The sequence below is a fragment of the Brachyistius frenatus genome, unplaced genomic scaffold (genome assembly GCF_029030835.1).
Source record: "Brachyistius frenatus isolate BFR_SWC_R1_liver_20210118 unplaced genomic scaffold, ASM2903083v1 Contig_423, whole genome shotgun sequence".
NCBI classification, from domain to species: domain Eukaryota; kingdom Metazoa; phylum Chordata; class Actinopteri; family Embiotocidae; genus Brachyistius; species Brachyistius frenatus.
The window spans coordinates 171,456-187,313 of record NW_027211022.1 but is presented as its reverse complement, the minus strand read 5'-3'; the positions used below and the strand labels follow the sequence as shown (position 1 = coordinate 187,313).

Sequence of the window (15,858 nt, the reverse complement as noted above, 5' to 3'; positions counted from 1 at the left end):
TGCACTGAAACCACTGAAGTCATCTCCTTCGGTGTCGGAGTTGAACAGCCTCAGAATCGCTTCATCCGATGTTGGATCGTTTTCATTGTCGCTCTCGTTTCTTTCATCCGGAGGCAAATTCCCCGCTGAGCTCCTGCTGCCCTCTTCAACACGCAGCAGTCCAGACTTTCCAAACCCGTTGAATCCATAAATTAGCCGCATCATTGTTTAAGCCGAGGTTCAAAGCGTGGGAAAAAAGTAGCGGCTTATAGTCCAGAAAGTACGGTACTCACCTTAAACAGGGACGAATGAGCCCAAAAGGGATCCTCGTCCGTCGCTGTGGAGGACAAGACGATCCCCCAGTGACGTGGACGGGGATATGAGGGAGAGGGGTTGGGGTGGGAGACCTGCCGGGGGATGGACCATGCACCCCCTTTCGTCCGTTCACTCGGACGGGAGGATCAGTTCCTCCAACATAACCCTAACCCTTTGGCTGAAGAAAACAAACTCACACAGCAAAAAGAAAGACTCAAAGACCAAAGAACTACCACCAGCTTTATTTTTATTTTGTGCCTAAGCCTGAAGAAGATTTGACAAAAGTCTAAAGGACAATTTGTTTCAATTTTTTTTTGACAAAGACGACAAACACAAGTCTCTTCATTTTTTTAATTAATTTTTTTATTTTGGATTTGAAAAATACTTGCCAACAAAAAACAAATATACTTACCATGAACAGGGATCAAAGCCCAGACTGGATCCCTGTTCATCACCGGGGAGGACGGGACCGTCCCCCGGCCACATGGACAAAGCCACGTGTCCACGTAAACCACAACAGGGGGGAGTGGGGTTGGAGTGGGGTTGGGGTAGGTTACCTGCCTGGGGGGAGGACCGTGCTTCCCCTCACCTAACCCTTGCTCTAAAGATAGTGCAAAGATTGGACAAATCTATTGACAGGGCCATGTCCCTTTTGTCAATATGTAAACCCATGCCATTAGTTCTTTCAAAGAAAAATATTTTATTTTCATGTCAAGTGATGACAGGCCCTGGAATTCACACCTTCAACTCTGATTGAAAGGGCTTCTGCTTTGTCGTGCCTCATAGCTGCACAAATAGTTTCTGTTCCAGGACAGCATGCGAGTGGGTGGGAGGCTGTGGATGTGTCACGAAGGCCCCCTCAGAGAGACAGGCAGCCTTACATTAGGCACCCAGACGCCACGCAGATGCTCCATACATTTCCATTTATTAGAGACATGGTAGAGAATGTGGCGTGGTCATATGGTAGGAGAGGCCTGCTATTAGCTGAAGTTATCTCTTCCTCTTTGTCTTTGTTTTCTTTGGTTTTTACTTTGACTGTTTTAGCGTGGCTTTTGTCCCTTAACAAATATTTACAGACGCTTAGTGAGATATTCGATTACATATTTGCATACACCTACAGAAATGTATGACATATGCTGCAATTTCAAGACTGATGTTACCTATAAGGGATTTTTTTTTCACATACATACGCCCTGAGAATATAGGATTATATTTAATATTTGATAAATGACTACATTAAAATAGTATATATCAGGAGTTTAAGTTGTGATCCCACAGGTTTAACATGCATGTGTTTCTTTTATATGAAGGAGAAGTAAATTGATGGTGTCATGTGATGTGGCTGGACTGGACCCAAATGCAGGCACAGACTCAAAGTTCAGATACAAAACAGTATTTATTTACAGGTGCCCTGGTGCCTAATGTCTTTGCCCCACTCTCTTTACTCTTCCCGAGTCGAGAGGGAAATTCCACCGACTTCTCACGGTGGGGGAGGGGGAACTGGTGGGACCCCACACTCAGCTCTGATCCGGGCAGGATCAGGTGGGAGCCATAGACACGTCAGGCAGGCTGGCAGGCAGCAGACTGGAGCGACTCGCGTGGTTTCCCGAGGTCCGACACCAGAGGGCAGCAGACTAGATACTTGGTTACTGGTTAGCTGGCAGGATAAAGTATATGACATATATATATATATATTATATGACATGACAGGGTTTACACATTGTGAAATATCATTGAATGGCCTCATAAATGCAATAAATCTAAAGGAAATGATGTAAAAAAAAAAATGTCAGAGGTCCTTTTCCCATGTAGGGGGAAATTACCAGTTAAACAGACTGGTTTTGATCCACTCTACCTGCATGTGGCCACTGAATAAAGATGACCAAAATGAGCCATTAATGTGGCCTTCTAGTGTTAAACTCTACATCATTCTGCACAGTAAAAGTCAAACATTCAACTGTAGAACAAGAAGAAAAATGTTTTTAAGTGGAGAACGGTTGATTTAAAAAAAACAAACCAGCATGTTACAGAGAGATCATTTAAACGCATCTCCAAACAGTCTCCCCCGTTCCTCTTCGAACTCCTTCGAATGCTTTCCCCTTGACGCCGTTGCCTGAAACACAAAATATTTGTAAGGATCTTTAGTAAGATTTTAGCGAGTTAGTTTTATGTCATTTTATGGGTGACATAAACAGTTGGTAATTATCCTTCAAATAAATCTAAACTTCCTAATTTTTTTTTATTTAATTTTTTTTATACACTTTATTAATCCCCGAGGGAAATGTCTTCACTACAGCAGAGGGGCTCTCAGGGGGGAGATGCTGCAGCAGGCTGCCACTAGTGCGGCGCCAGGTAACCTGACCTGAGGTGCATGTTTTTGGATGATGGGAGGAAGCCGGAGAACCCGGAGAGAACCCACGCAAGCACAGGGAGAACATGCAAACTCCGCACAGAAAGGCCCAGGACCGGATTCGAACCCGGAGCCTTTTTTGCTGTGAGGTGACAGTGCTAACCACTGCACCACCGTGCCGCCCCAAATAAGTCTCGTCAGCTAAACTTCCAATGATATAACCTGGAGGGCCCTGGCTCAGGCTGATTTCCAGGAGTTTCAGGAGCTGCAGGGGAGTTGGGTGGTGTCTCTGACTGTAGCAAAGCACTGACCCTGTTTCTGGCTCTGGCTTGACTTTTTGCCCTCTTCTCTCTCTCACTGAGCTCAATGACACCCTTCTTCTTTCCAGTCTCTCTGTCTTTATTCCATTTGTCCCTCTCTTTCTCAAGGTACTTTCTTTTTTTGTCCGGGTCAGCATCACGACGTTCCCGATATCTCCTTGCTATCTCAGCTCATTTTGAGCTCATTCCTTGAAAAAGACAATTCAAAATGTTCCCTTACACACCTTAATTGGCGGTCTAGGTAAACTAGGCTTGCCTTATCAAACTAGGCTTGCTGATACCGATATCACCAAAAAAGTCCATATTGTCCACTCCTACTATGTATAGCATGTACTGTTATAAAATGTGTGTAATAGCTGTTGTAATATGTGTAACAATATCAGTATGTGGCATAAACTATGCGCATGTCCTTCTTGTCACGAACCATGTCCACCCTAACAGGGTTAGGGCTAATGTTAGCATTTAATGAGCACATGGTGGACCTTCAGTTAGCAACATGATTCAGTTAGCAAGGTGACTGTACTGTTTAACAAATATATTTTGAATTTCTGAAAGGTTTTTATATTAATTGATATTTCACTGACAGAGTGGACATGTTGAGCTTGATAACATCAAACTACACATAATATGATGAAAATTACGAAATATAAGTGTAAATACTTACTCTGCAACTAGCCACTGTTTCAGCCTCCATTGAAGAAAGACAAAATGGTGGTAGTAATGTCATTGAAAACATCAGAGGGTTTCTTAAAGGGGCAATTATCTTATAATGACAGGGTGGACAGCAATTTCAGGGTCACATGCAAAATGTTCAATATGATTATGAAAATAGAATATACATAATCAAAATGACTCATTTGATCAAATAACTTGTGGACAATAAAACCATATGAAACCATTTTTTATTTAGTATCATTTAACCACTTATTACACACTGTAGTTAGCAGAGCAGTGTGTGGGACATGCCAAAATCACGTACATCCAATGAATTTTTTTTTTATAAAATGAAGGAAACACATTTCAAGAGACTTATTGTACTGATATGTGTGTAAATGTTTGGCCATTTATAATAAGACCTCAGAGTTTAATTATTCTGCAACATTTTCATGATGACTGAGTGATTCTGATGAGGACACCAAAGGAACTTCATATTGATATTGACACCGATAGATAGTTACTTTATTAATCCCATGGTATTTTTTTTTATTAATTACAGCAGCATTATAGACACAGGAAAAATAAAACAGAGTAAAAATATTAAATATAATAATGCCCAATATATACAATAAAATAAAATTAAACTAACTAACAATAGTGCAAGGATTTAAACAAACAAGAAAACAAACAACCAACTGTGTCATTGTTGTGTGATGGATTTGGCCAGAGGTGAGTTATTGTACGGTCTTATTGCAGTGGGCAGGAATGATCTCCTGTATCAGGAACGATCTCCTGTATCAGGAACGATCTCCTGTATCAGGAATAATATCCTGTATCTGTCCTTTTAACAGCAGCTGGAGGAGTCTTTTGGAGAATGTCCTCCTCTGTCCCTGCAGAAGGTGGAGAGGGTGGTCAGGATTATCCAATATGGATAATAATTTCTTCAGCGACCTTCTCTCCACCACCTTTTCCAGACTGTCCAGTTTGGAGCCAATTCGCACCCAAACTGGAAAGCAGAGAAACCGATTCTATTTGTTGTGTTGTGAGGTGGTGTTTACCAGGACCCAAATGCAGGCTCACAGACTCGGGTATCGGTTCCAAAATGCAGTCTTTATTTCCATAAACAAAAACAAACAAACAAACAAACCAAAAGGTGGCACCTACGGTGTCCACTTGCTTCCAAGTCGGGAGGGCAACTCAACCGACTGATGCAGGGAGACACGGCCGGCAGGACAGCCAGCAGACCAGTGGACAGGACCGCTGGAAAAAACGGAGTCTATATCCTCCAAGTCGGGAGGGCAACTCCACCGACTGGTGACTCCGACAGGGAGCTCTGTAGGTGGAACAGGAGCCGGAGGAATGGGAACGGGAACAGGACGGACGGAGAACAGACGGGTGACTAACTAATGCACCGACAACCAGAGGAGTGCAGGGGCAAGGTACATATAGTCCGGGGAGGTGATCAGGGAGATGCAGCACACCTGCAGGAGGTGATCCGGGGTGAGTGGCTGCAGCTGCTGGGACCGGTGAGGGGCGTGGCCACGGGAGGTGAGGAGAGGAGGACACAGAACAAGCAGACAGGGGACTGAGGGGACACAGGAGGAGAGGAGATCGGGGGCAAAACAGGACTCCTGACATGTTGTTTATCTCCCAACTGGTCCTTATTCAGAGTTTCTAACTGAATTCTGACTTTTTATCAGATTTAGTGCTGAGTTCAGATAAAGTGATGACAGTGGGAGACTTTAACATTCATGTTGACGTGGACAACGACAGCCTCAGTTCTACTTTCAGCTCATTATTAAATTCTATAGGCTTTTTAAATCAAAAACAAACTCGGGGAGCTGCTGCAGCAGGCTGCCACTGGCACGGCGCCATCATCTGTCCACTAGTTTTAATTAAAAAAGTACAAATTGGCATGGGCTGAGCCGCCTATCATATATCGAGCAGATAAACCAGTCACATGTGGATTGTTTCCTTGAATATGGACAATTGTATCAAATGGTGATTCAGTTCATTTAGTTGTGTGTCAATATTTTGAAAGTGCAGTTACTCTGACTCGTCTTGCTATGTTTCATATTCGTGAATTGACAAATATTAACATTACTACATGAGTAAAGTAATGACTACAGGTAGTCATGTGATGAACCATTCTGTAAATTGTGATTTGCTGAGATAATGTCCATGGTGATGTCATTCAGTTTCTGCTGCAGCTCTTCTTCCTCTGTCTTTGTTGAAAATTATTGCTGCTCAACTGTTGTTTTTATAAGGGCTCTATCTTTAGACTGGAGCAGCTAAAACACTCCAGTTCACTTCAGTTGTTGCCATGGGAACGGGGTTGCCAGCAGTCCTGGTGTGTTGATGATGTGAGAATAATGATGAAATTATTAAAATGTCTGTGCTACGTATGAGTGAGTGCTAAGAAGGGTTTTAGCTATTTTAGAGGGTACAGAGTTGACCTAATTTTGACTGATTGATTGAAGTCTAAAAGCTTTCAAAAGGAAATGTTATGCCATCATCATTGAGAAGAGATTTTAGAAATCTGATAACTAGACAACATCCTCTGAGGAAGATGATGAAAGCTAGCTACGAGCGCCTCTGCCAAGTCCTAATTGGTTGTTACATGTCATCCACCAAAAGCTATTTAGCCTTCACTAGATCAGGTTAGCGTGAGTTAAACTAGATTTGATATACAAACAGATCTAGCTTTGTGTGTACATCCTTGAGTTATTTTCCCAGAGCCCTCTGAAGTGACACCTCTACTGACCCAACGAGTCCGTTCAAACCAACCAAGAAGATCTAAACTGTTTTTAAAGAGTATGAACAGCATTACACCAAACAGTCAGTCTGCCTTTCTCAAGACCAACTGCCTGAACAGCAGTCATTTCTTCTCTTCGGTTTGTCTCCCAACCATGTAGAAATCTGGAATGGGTGATGTTGCTATGGTAACAGCAACCTCTCCAATTAAAGCTTTTAGGTAGAGCAGCAGCCTATTTCAAAGTAAAACTGAAGAGGAAAGCACAGTTTTCTAACATTAAAGTTGTATCAGATGAGCTGATGGTTTCTGCATTAACATGAACAGTTGTCTGAGAACCTGTTAGGTCACACTGAGTGTTTCCACTGTACGTTGTTACAGCAGGAGTGTCTCAGCTGTACAGCTGACTGAGTCACACAGAAGACATGCAGACAGACAGATAACCAGCTACACCTCACTGCTTGTACTCTTTGGAACTAAATATGGACAGACGTGGGACACTAGTTGTATGTCAGCACCGATGTCTGTGCACATCCATCATGGGCATGGACTGCTGCACACACACACACACAAACACAGACCTATCGTCAAATACAGATCGAGGTTTCCCTTTGTCCTACAGAGCTATCTGAGCTGTGGCTCAGATGTCAAAGGAAATTAGAGTTTTAGAATGACTTTGGATATCCAAATGCTAAAGAGGAGCCATTATTAAAGGGGCAGTGTCCGACACCTGTCAGACGCTGCTTCATACTCTACAACTGCTACTCTTGTCAACATATATTTCATACACTGGGTGTAAATACATATTTTTCCTGTAGTTCAACAAAGCTTAATGCACCAAAATAATTAGACTGCTGCTGTCAGAATAGTGTTCTAGATCTGCTGATGACATGTCTGGGTGTTGGCGGAAACACCAAAATGCATGTATTTAAAATAGACACACAGCCAGAACACAAACAATATTAATGTGCATGTAGAACTACAAGTTAGTTTAAGTATGTTTAATGTCATCGTCATGCGTCTGATGTTAACATGGCAGTAAACGAACATGTAGAGAGGGTATATATAGGTTATTGTTATAGGTTTGTGTTGAGCAAAGTATTTCCTCTTTGTGTGTGGGGGGGTAATGTGTGTGTGTGTGTGTGAGTGCGCACCCAGGAGCACATTCTTGGCACAATTGTTTGGCAGTGATATTTTAGGCACATGGCTGGCTCTGTAACTCTATGCAGATAAAGACAGAGAAGGAGGGGGGGGGGGTTCAGAGACGGACAGAAAACTTTAGTGTCACAAAGCAATAAATATTTTAAAATTGTAAGACTTTATGAATTTTCCTTCTTTCTTTTATTATTTTATCACTTTAATATTTGTAATCTACTATTTACGGAAGAATTCATGCTTATGTTGAAACCAAACGTCATGTCAGAGAATTAAAAGAGAATTAAATTGAACTGAATTGAAAGAGAGAGCGGGAGAGAGAGAGAGAGAGAGAGAGAGAGAGAGAGAGAGAGGAGAGAGAGATAGAGAGAGGAGGAGGAGTGGGGGAGGGGAGGGGGGATCTTCAGTCCCTCTGAATCAGCTCTAGGATCTCCGACTCAGTGATGTTGGAGACACTGCAGGCTTGAGATCTACTTCACAACGCTGCTGCTCCACGACTCAAAGCACAAACATGGTGAGTGGACCTTTATATCTCTGCTACTGGTACTGGTACTACTGGTACTACTGATACTACTAATACTGTTAACGGTACTGGTACTAATACTACTGGAACTGGTACTGTTAATGGGACTGGTACTGTTACTACTGGTTCTGTTACTACTGGTAATGGTACTACTGGTACTGGTACTGGTACTCCTCCCTTAAGGTAGAGCCTTTATTGCACCTTACTATTACTATGCACAGATTACTACTATTGTTGTGTTGTAAACTGTTCTCTGGTCCTCCTTTCTACCGTAAGTCAGTCAGAGGTAATTTAAGACACAAGTGGCCTTTGATTCTATAATCTTTTAATTCTGTTAAGCTGTCTGTTTGCAGCGTCCCAGCTGGGGTCTGGTTTCAAATACTTTCACTCACAGATGGACAGACATGCAAAGAGCAGTAGAGTCAGTCCAAGACATCTTCATACTCCTCAGAAATCACATCTGAAACACTAAAATAAAGATATTTCAAAGTGACAGGGAGCTTTCAGAAAATGGGATATATGTGTGGGTGTGATGAATGTGTACACAGACACACATATATGCACTCCCACATACATGCTGTTGTTCTGAGCTGCCCTGTCCTTCCCACTCATCTCCGTCAAATCAATATTTTAGCACGTGGCAGAAGATTCACTTTTACACCTTCATCAGAATCTGAAATCACACCACCAGAAAGTCCATAATAAATACGCTCTGATGACTTCTTTTCAAACAGACAGACATTCAGTTTGGGTTCAGATTTAGCAGCATAATCCAGCATCATGCTCCTTCTTCCTGAGAGCCAAATGAAAGGATTGATATCAATCACGATAGTGTGTATGAGTCTGTACATGGCTAGCCTAGCTTAGCCTAAAGACAAAGTATGGGATGATCAACTGACCAGGTTTTGTACCTACCATTTAAAATATAGTCAGATTAATGTGTAAAACTCACTAATTAATACATTTGTATAAATGTTTTCTTACAACTCAACAAAAACATGAATGTAAGCATGTTTATCTATCAATCATGCCAACAGTGAACTCCTCTAAAAGCTAACAACAGATCATTAACTTTGTCTTCGTGTTAACACCATCTTGACTCCAGCTTTGTACTCCACACACATACACACACAGTGCAGCGTTCAACAGCTAACCTGGGTTTTCCACACACATCCCATGACATTGAATGTGCGACCCGGTTTTGTTTCACAGCTTCGTAGCAGCGTTTCAGAAGATAAGCCTTTTGTCTGCCCTGGTTTCTTCTTTTTTTTTTCTCGACTTCCTGATTTGATCATTTTTTTCTTGATTTTGAGCAAACATTGTTAAATGGTTCTCATTTTGTCATTTTGTGTTTATGGTTTTCCCTACTTTGTGTTATAGTCTACAAAGTTAAAAGTTTTCTTTATTTCAGTTTTTGAAAAGTTATCAGAGCTTATGGGATGCTATCATCAGCTCCAGTGGCTGCCTCAATGAACAACTGCCGATTCTGGTGAAAATTAGGGTGAAGAGTCTGATAATTTTCTGAGGAAATGGAAGATCAAGTCCAAATTAGAGCTGAAGAGTAACAAACACAACTCCAAATGAATTACACTTTTGCTGTTAGCCTCGCACTGTTAATCCATCAAAAATCAGATTAAGGAAGAAGGAGAAGGGATTAAAAATCAGGAAGACCTTGGAAGGATGGCCAGACAGATAAGGAGGTGTCGGGGTTATGTCACTGGGACTGGAGTCTGGACTTTACCCATACTCTGCAGGCAGCTGACTGTTATACTGTGACTGAGGGGAGGATTGGTTTGTTCAATTTGAAATCTAAATTTCGCTCCTGCTTTAATGATGTACAACCCCGTTTAAAAAAAAATTGGGACACAAATAAAAACTAAATGCAATGATTTGCATTTCTCTTAAACCCATATTAAATTGCAAATAGACCAAAGACAACATATCAGATATTGAAATGTGAGAAATGTTTTGGTTTTATGTAAAAAAAATATATATTTTGAATTTCAATTCAATTCAATTTTATTTATATAGCGCCAAATCACAACACAAGTTATGTCTTGGCACTTAACACAGCCTTCACAGCAGAACTTTACAGCATAATACAGCGAATCTCAACAATACAACTATTCCCACATAAGCTAGGAGGGAAAAAACTCTTGTTAAAGGGAGAAAAACCTCCAACAGAGGGAAGAAAAACTCCCTTTTACAGGAAGAAACCTCCAACAGAACCAGGATCAGAGGTGGGCGGAGCATCTGTTAACAGAACCAGGCTCAGAGCTGGGCAGAGCATCTTTTAACAGAACCAGACTCAGAGGTGGGCGGAGCATCTGTTAACAGAACCAGGCTCAGAGGTGGGCAGAGCATCTTTTAACAGAACCAGACTCAGAGGTGGGCGGAGCATCTGTTAACACAACTGTCAGATGTGGGCGGGGCATCTGTTAACAGAACCAGGCTCAGAGGTGGACGGAGCATCTGCCTCCACCGGTTGGGGGTGAGAGGAGAGCAGAGAGAGAAAAGGACAGCATAGAGATAGAAGAGAAGAGCTGTTGGTGGAGACGACAATCACAGAGCAGAGACATGCAGCTCCATGACGGGACATCTGGAAAAGAAAGAACAGAAACTACACGAGCGAAGGAACTGAATGGAGACAACAGAGAATAAATAGAAACTATGGGAGAGAAAAACATTAAGTTAATGAGATGTGATGGTGAGATATGAGTTATAGAGTGTTAAAGAGTGAGATGAAAGAAGCCCAGTGCATCATGAGAGGTCCCTCAGCAGCCTCGGTCTATAACAGCAGAACTGCAGGATGGTTCAGGTTCACCTGAGCAGCTCCAACTATAAAATTGATCAAAAAGGAACGTTTTGAGTCTAACCTTAAAGCTTGAGAGGGTTTCTGCTCCTGAACACAAACTAGGAGCCTGAAAACTGAAACTCTGATTTACATCCTGCTGGTGGGAACTCTGGGAACCACAAGCAGGCTGAGAGAGAAGATCTTTGTCAGGATGATTACATTTTTTACATTACATTTCATTTAGCTGACGCTTTTGTCAAAAGCAACTTACAATAAGTGCATTTCAACCATGAGGGCACAAAACCCAGAACAACAATAATCAAGAAAATAAAATTTCTTCAAGAAAGCCAAACTACAAAGTGCTAAAAGTAAGTGCCATTTTAAGCGCTAGTAGAGTGCTACCTATTCAAGGTAAAGTCTGAAGAGGTGTGTTTTTAGTTTGTGGTGGAAGATGTACAGAGTTTCCGCTGTCCTGATGTCGTTGGGGAGCTCATTCTACCATTTAGGAGCCAAGACAGCAAACAGTCATGATTTTGTTGAGTGTTTAGCTCAGTGAGGAGCAACAAGCTGATTGGCAGATGCAGAGCGGAGTGAGCGGGCTGGGGTGTAAGGTTGGACCATGTCCTGGATGTAGACTGGACCCGATCTGTTCACAGCACGGTACGCAAGTACCAATGTTTTGAAATGGATGCGGGCAGCTACTGGTAACTAGTGAAGGGAGCGGAGGAGGAGGAGGAGGAGTGGAGGAGCGGAGTAGTGTGAGTGTATTTAGGAGGTTAAAGACCAGTCGAGCTGTGGCATTCTGGATGAGCTGCAGAGGTCGGATGGTACTAACAGGTAGACCTGCCAGGAGGGGGTTACAGTAGTCTAGATGTGAGATGACCAGAACCTGGACCAGAGCCTGGACCAGAACCTGGACCAGAACCTGCGCCGCCTTCTGAGTGAGAAGAGGACGTATTCTCCTGATGTTGTGCAGCATGTATCTACAGGAACGTGTTGTTGCAGTGATGTTGGCAGTAAAAGAGAGTTGACTGTCGAGTGTCTCCAAGGTTCTTAGCAGTCAGGGTCGGGATAACAGAGTTGTTGAAGGTAGTAGTCAGGTTGAGGGTGGGAGAGTGTTTCCCTGGAAGGAAGAGCAGTTCGGTCTTGTGGAGGTTGATTTTCAGGTGGTGTGAGGACATCCACTGAGAGATGTCAGTCAGACAGGCAGAGATTCATGCTGCTACCTGTGTTTCAGATCGGGGAAAATAGAGGCTCAGTTGGGTGTCATCAGCATAGCTATGGTAGGAAAAGACATGCGAGTGAAGGACAGAGCCGAGAGAGTTGGTGTACAGAGAGAAGAGGAGGGGACCCAGGACGGAGCCTTGAGGGACACCATTAGTGAGAGGACAAGGTTCAGACACAGATCCTCTCCAAGTTACCCTGTAGGTGAGGTCGTTGAGGTAGGATGAGAACAGGGAGAGAGCAGAGCCTGAGACACCGAGGTCCTGAAGGAGGAAAGAAGGATCTGGTGGTTCACTGTGTCAAATGCAGCAGAAGGTCTAGAAGGATCAGGACAGAGGACAGAGAGGCTGCTCTAGCAGTGTGAAGCTGCTCAGAGACAACAAGGAGGACCGTCTCTGTTGAGTGGTCTGTTGAAACCAGACTGGTGGTCAAGAAGGTTATTATGGTGGAGATAGGAGGAGAGTTGGTCAAAGATAGCTCGCTCCAGAGTTTTAGAAAGAAAGGGAAGAAGAGAGACGGTCTGTAGTTGTTTACTTCAGACGGGTTGAGGGGGGGTTTCTTCAGGAGAGGGTTCACTCTCTCCTTCACAGAGTTCAGGAAACAGACAGTTGACAGAGAAGTGTTAATAAGATGGGCGAGAAAAGGAAGAAGATCAGGAGCAATAGACTGGAGAATATGAGATGGGATTAAAAAAAAAAAAAAAAAAAAAAAAAAAAAAAAAAAAAAAAAAAAAAAAAAAAAAAAAAAAAAAAAAAAAAAAAAAAAAAAAAAAAAAAAAAAAAAAAAAAAAAAAAAGGCCAAGGGGGCAGGTGGTTGGGGGGGGTTACCAAGGTAAGAACTTGATTGGGAGACGGGGAGGGGGGGGGTGAAAGAGGAAAGCGAATATGAAGATGATGGAAATGTAGTTACTGAAGCTGGGTTTCAAAATGAGGAGTGTATGTCATCTATCTTTTTGATGTGGTTCTATTAGATCTATCAGGAATGTGGTTCTATAAGATCTATCAGGATGATGTGGTTCTATAAGATCTGTCAGGATGATGTGGTTCTATAATTTCTCTGAGATAAGATGGAACCCGGTCACGAAGAACTTCGATGAAGAGAAGCTAAAACAGGAGAAATATGATGTCTAACTCCCGTCAGAACTCTTGCTGCAGCATTTCCGATCAACTGCATGTTTTTAATTTGGACATCCTAACAACAAGGAATTACAATAATCCAGCCTGCAAGTAACAAAGACTTGCTTTATCTGGTGGCTAAAGGACAAATCCTCATCAAAGATGACTCCAAGGTTCCTCACAGTGATGCTGGAGGCCAAAGTTCCTTACAGTGGTGACAGAGGCCAAGACGACGCCATCCAGAGGAACTAAATGATTATAGAAAGAGTTTCTGAGGTTTTTAGGACCAAGTACAAGAACTTCTGTCTTGTCTGAATTTAGAAGCAGGAGATTGTTGTGTAACAATGGAACTTGATGCAGTGTTTCCTGATGACATCTAATGGAAGCATGTACAGAGGGGAGGTATTGGGCTGAACTCTGAGTCTTGTGGAACTCCATAACTAACTCTAGTTTGTCTGGAAGACTCATTGTTGACATGGACAAACTGAAATCTATCTGATAATTAGGATTTGAGATCCAGATGTTTTCAATGATTGACAGGTCTGGACTGCAGGAGGCCAGTTTATCAGCGGACTCTTCTACTAGAGAGCCATGCTGTTGGAATATGTGCAGAATGTGGTTGGACGTTGTTCTGCTGAAATAAACAAGACCTTCCCTGAAAGAGACGTTGTCTGGATGGCAGCATATGTTGCTCCAAAACCTGAATATATCATTCAGCATTAATGCTTCCTTTCAGATGTTCAAGCTACCCATGCCATGTGCACTAATGCATCCCTGTACCATCACAGATGCTGGCTTTGGAACTGAGCTGATAACAAGCTTGATGGTCCCTCTCCTCTTTAACCTGGAGGATGCAGCGTCCATGATTTCCAAACAGAATCTCAGATTGTGATCCATCAGACCTCAGGACAGTTTTCCACTTCACCTCAGTCCATCTTCAATGATCTCGGTCCAGAGAAGGCGGCGGTGTTTCTGGATCATGTTTCTATCTGGTTTCTTCTTTGGAGAGTTTTAACCTGCATTTGTGGACGCAGCGATGAACTGTGTTCACAGACAATGGTTTACAGAAGTGTTCCTGAGCCAATGCAATGATTTCCACTAGATTCTCTTGAAATAACTAACTGGTGACTCAGATTCAAAGTGAAAGTCAGCAAGCCAACAAGCTTTGGAAACACCCCAACAGGTTGTGCATGACAGTGATTGTACGTTTGGCAGGAGCAGTGTAATTACTTGAACTACCAGTGCTGTAATGGCAGCCACAGACCAGTGAAGGCTACCCTGGCCTCATCATGTGCTCATTCCTTTAATTATTGAGTCTGTTTTCCCATGTGTCCCTGCTGGATTCAGGTTTACTGGCATGATACAAACTAGATTAGCCTCTTTGTTTTAGCCCCTTTCATTTACCTCCATTCAAGAATATACCTCTGAACTGCACGTCACACATTGTATATTCCAAATGTGCTTGTGTGACCACGTTTATCCAACATGATTGGCGGCTCTTGAGGGCTCTCTTTTAGGACGATAACGTCATTGACTGCAAACACGTGCAGATTGTCTCATGCACATGGTGTCGGGCTCGGCCAGCTGTGAGCTGGGCAGCATCTCTATTTTCAGCTGTGTGGGATCAGACCACCATAGTGTCAACAGGTGGACATGCTAACCAGCAGCATGACCTTCAGTGGGCTCGTTTCCTTCCTTCTATTATTTAATTTTTAACCGTAATGTAATCCTGGAGTTACATGTGCTACACTATAAACACACTTTTTAATCCTAAAAAAAACCAACGCAGAGTGACATCCGATGACATATTGATTACAGTGAAAGAATGTGTCATCTCTTGAACGGTGTGGTTAATCCATCAGCTTTTAAGATGGCAGTGACATAATCAATCTCAAACTGGAGCTTCACACTTTTAAGTATTTGATAAATTCCCCTTATTGTTGTGAATCTATTCAGGTTCAGAGATGATAACACAGCACTTTGAGCAACATACAAGAGTATGAAAAGTGCTACAAAAATTTATTTCATTATTACTATTATTGACAAAGCTTTTTGTCGTTACAGCACCAGCATGTATAGGGCAAAGCAATACATTACAGAATATAAAATAGAGTCAGTAAAAATATTAAATAAATATATATATTTTTTTAAATGCATATTATCTCTGACAAAAGACACTTCAGCCACAGATTTCCGCTGTTAACAGGGTTTATTTCCTCCAAATCCCTTCCAGTCACCAGTTATTTTTCTCTTGTGTTCAGGTAGCCTGTAGGGTCATGACTGCACCGTCATGCTCGGAGACGTCTCAATGTTGTGCACTATGAGGTTTGTGCGTCCTGGCAGGAGGGAGAACACATCAGAAAACTGCTTCTGCAACTGGGCAACGTCTGTTCTCTGGGTCCCGAAGAGATGAGCGTCAAAAGGGAGTGAGGCAGGATTGGTGGACTTTGGAACCTCTGGCCCCAGCTCCTCTCTCTCAGATACCGCGGACACCAGAGAAACAGACTCCGCCTCTCTCCATGCTTTTAAGAGGTTGAGGTGGTAGAACTGTGTAGCTCCGCCCCTGTCAGACTGCACCACCTCATAGTCGACATCACCTACTCGCCGTGTGACCACGAAGGGCCCTTGCCACTTGGCGAGGAGTTTTCAGCTGGAAGAAGGAAGCAACACAAGT

At 42.7% G+C, this 15,858-nt stretch overlaps 1 protein-coding gene across 2 annotated transcripts in view; it reads left to right on the top strand.

The window, feature by feature from the left end:
• The first annotated feature begins 7,942 nt into the window (after positions 1-7,942).
• Positions 7,943-15,858, top strand: part of palmdb (palmdelphin b) — a 67,896-nt gene continuing 59,980 nt past the window's right edge. The window contains exon 1 of one of the 2 annotated variants that reach the window (XM_069725431.1): positions 7,943-8,042. In XM_069725431.1, the coding sequence (XP_069581532.1) occupies positions 8,040-8,042 (3 nt within the window). In that variant the 5' untranslated portion in view covers positions 7,943-8,039. The remainder of the gene's footprint in view (positions 8,043-15,858) is intronic. The other variant, XM_069725430.1, reaches the window with a different exon arrangement.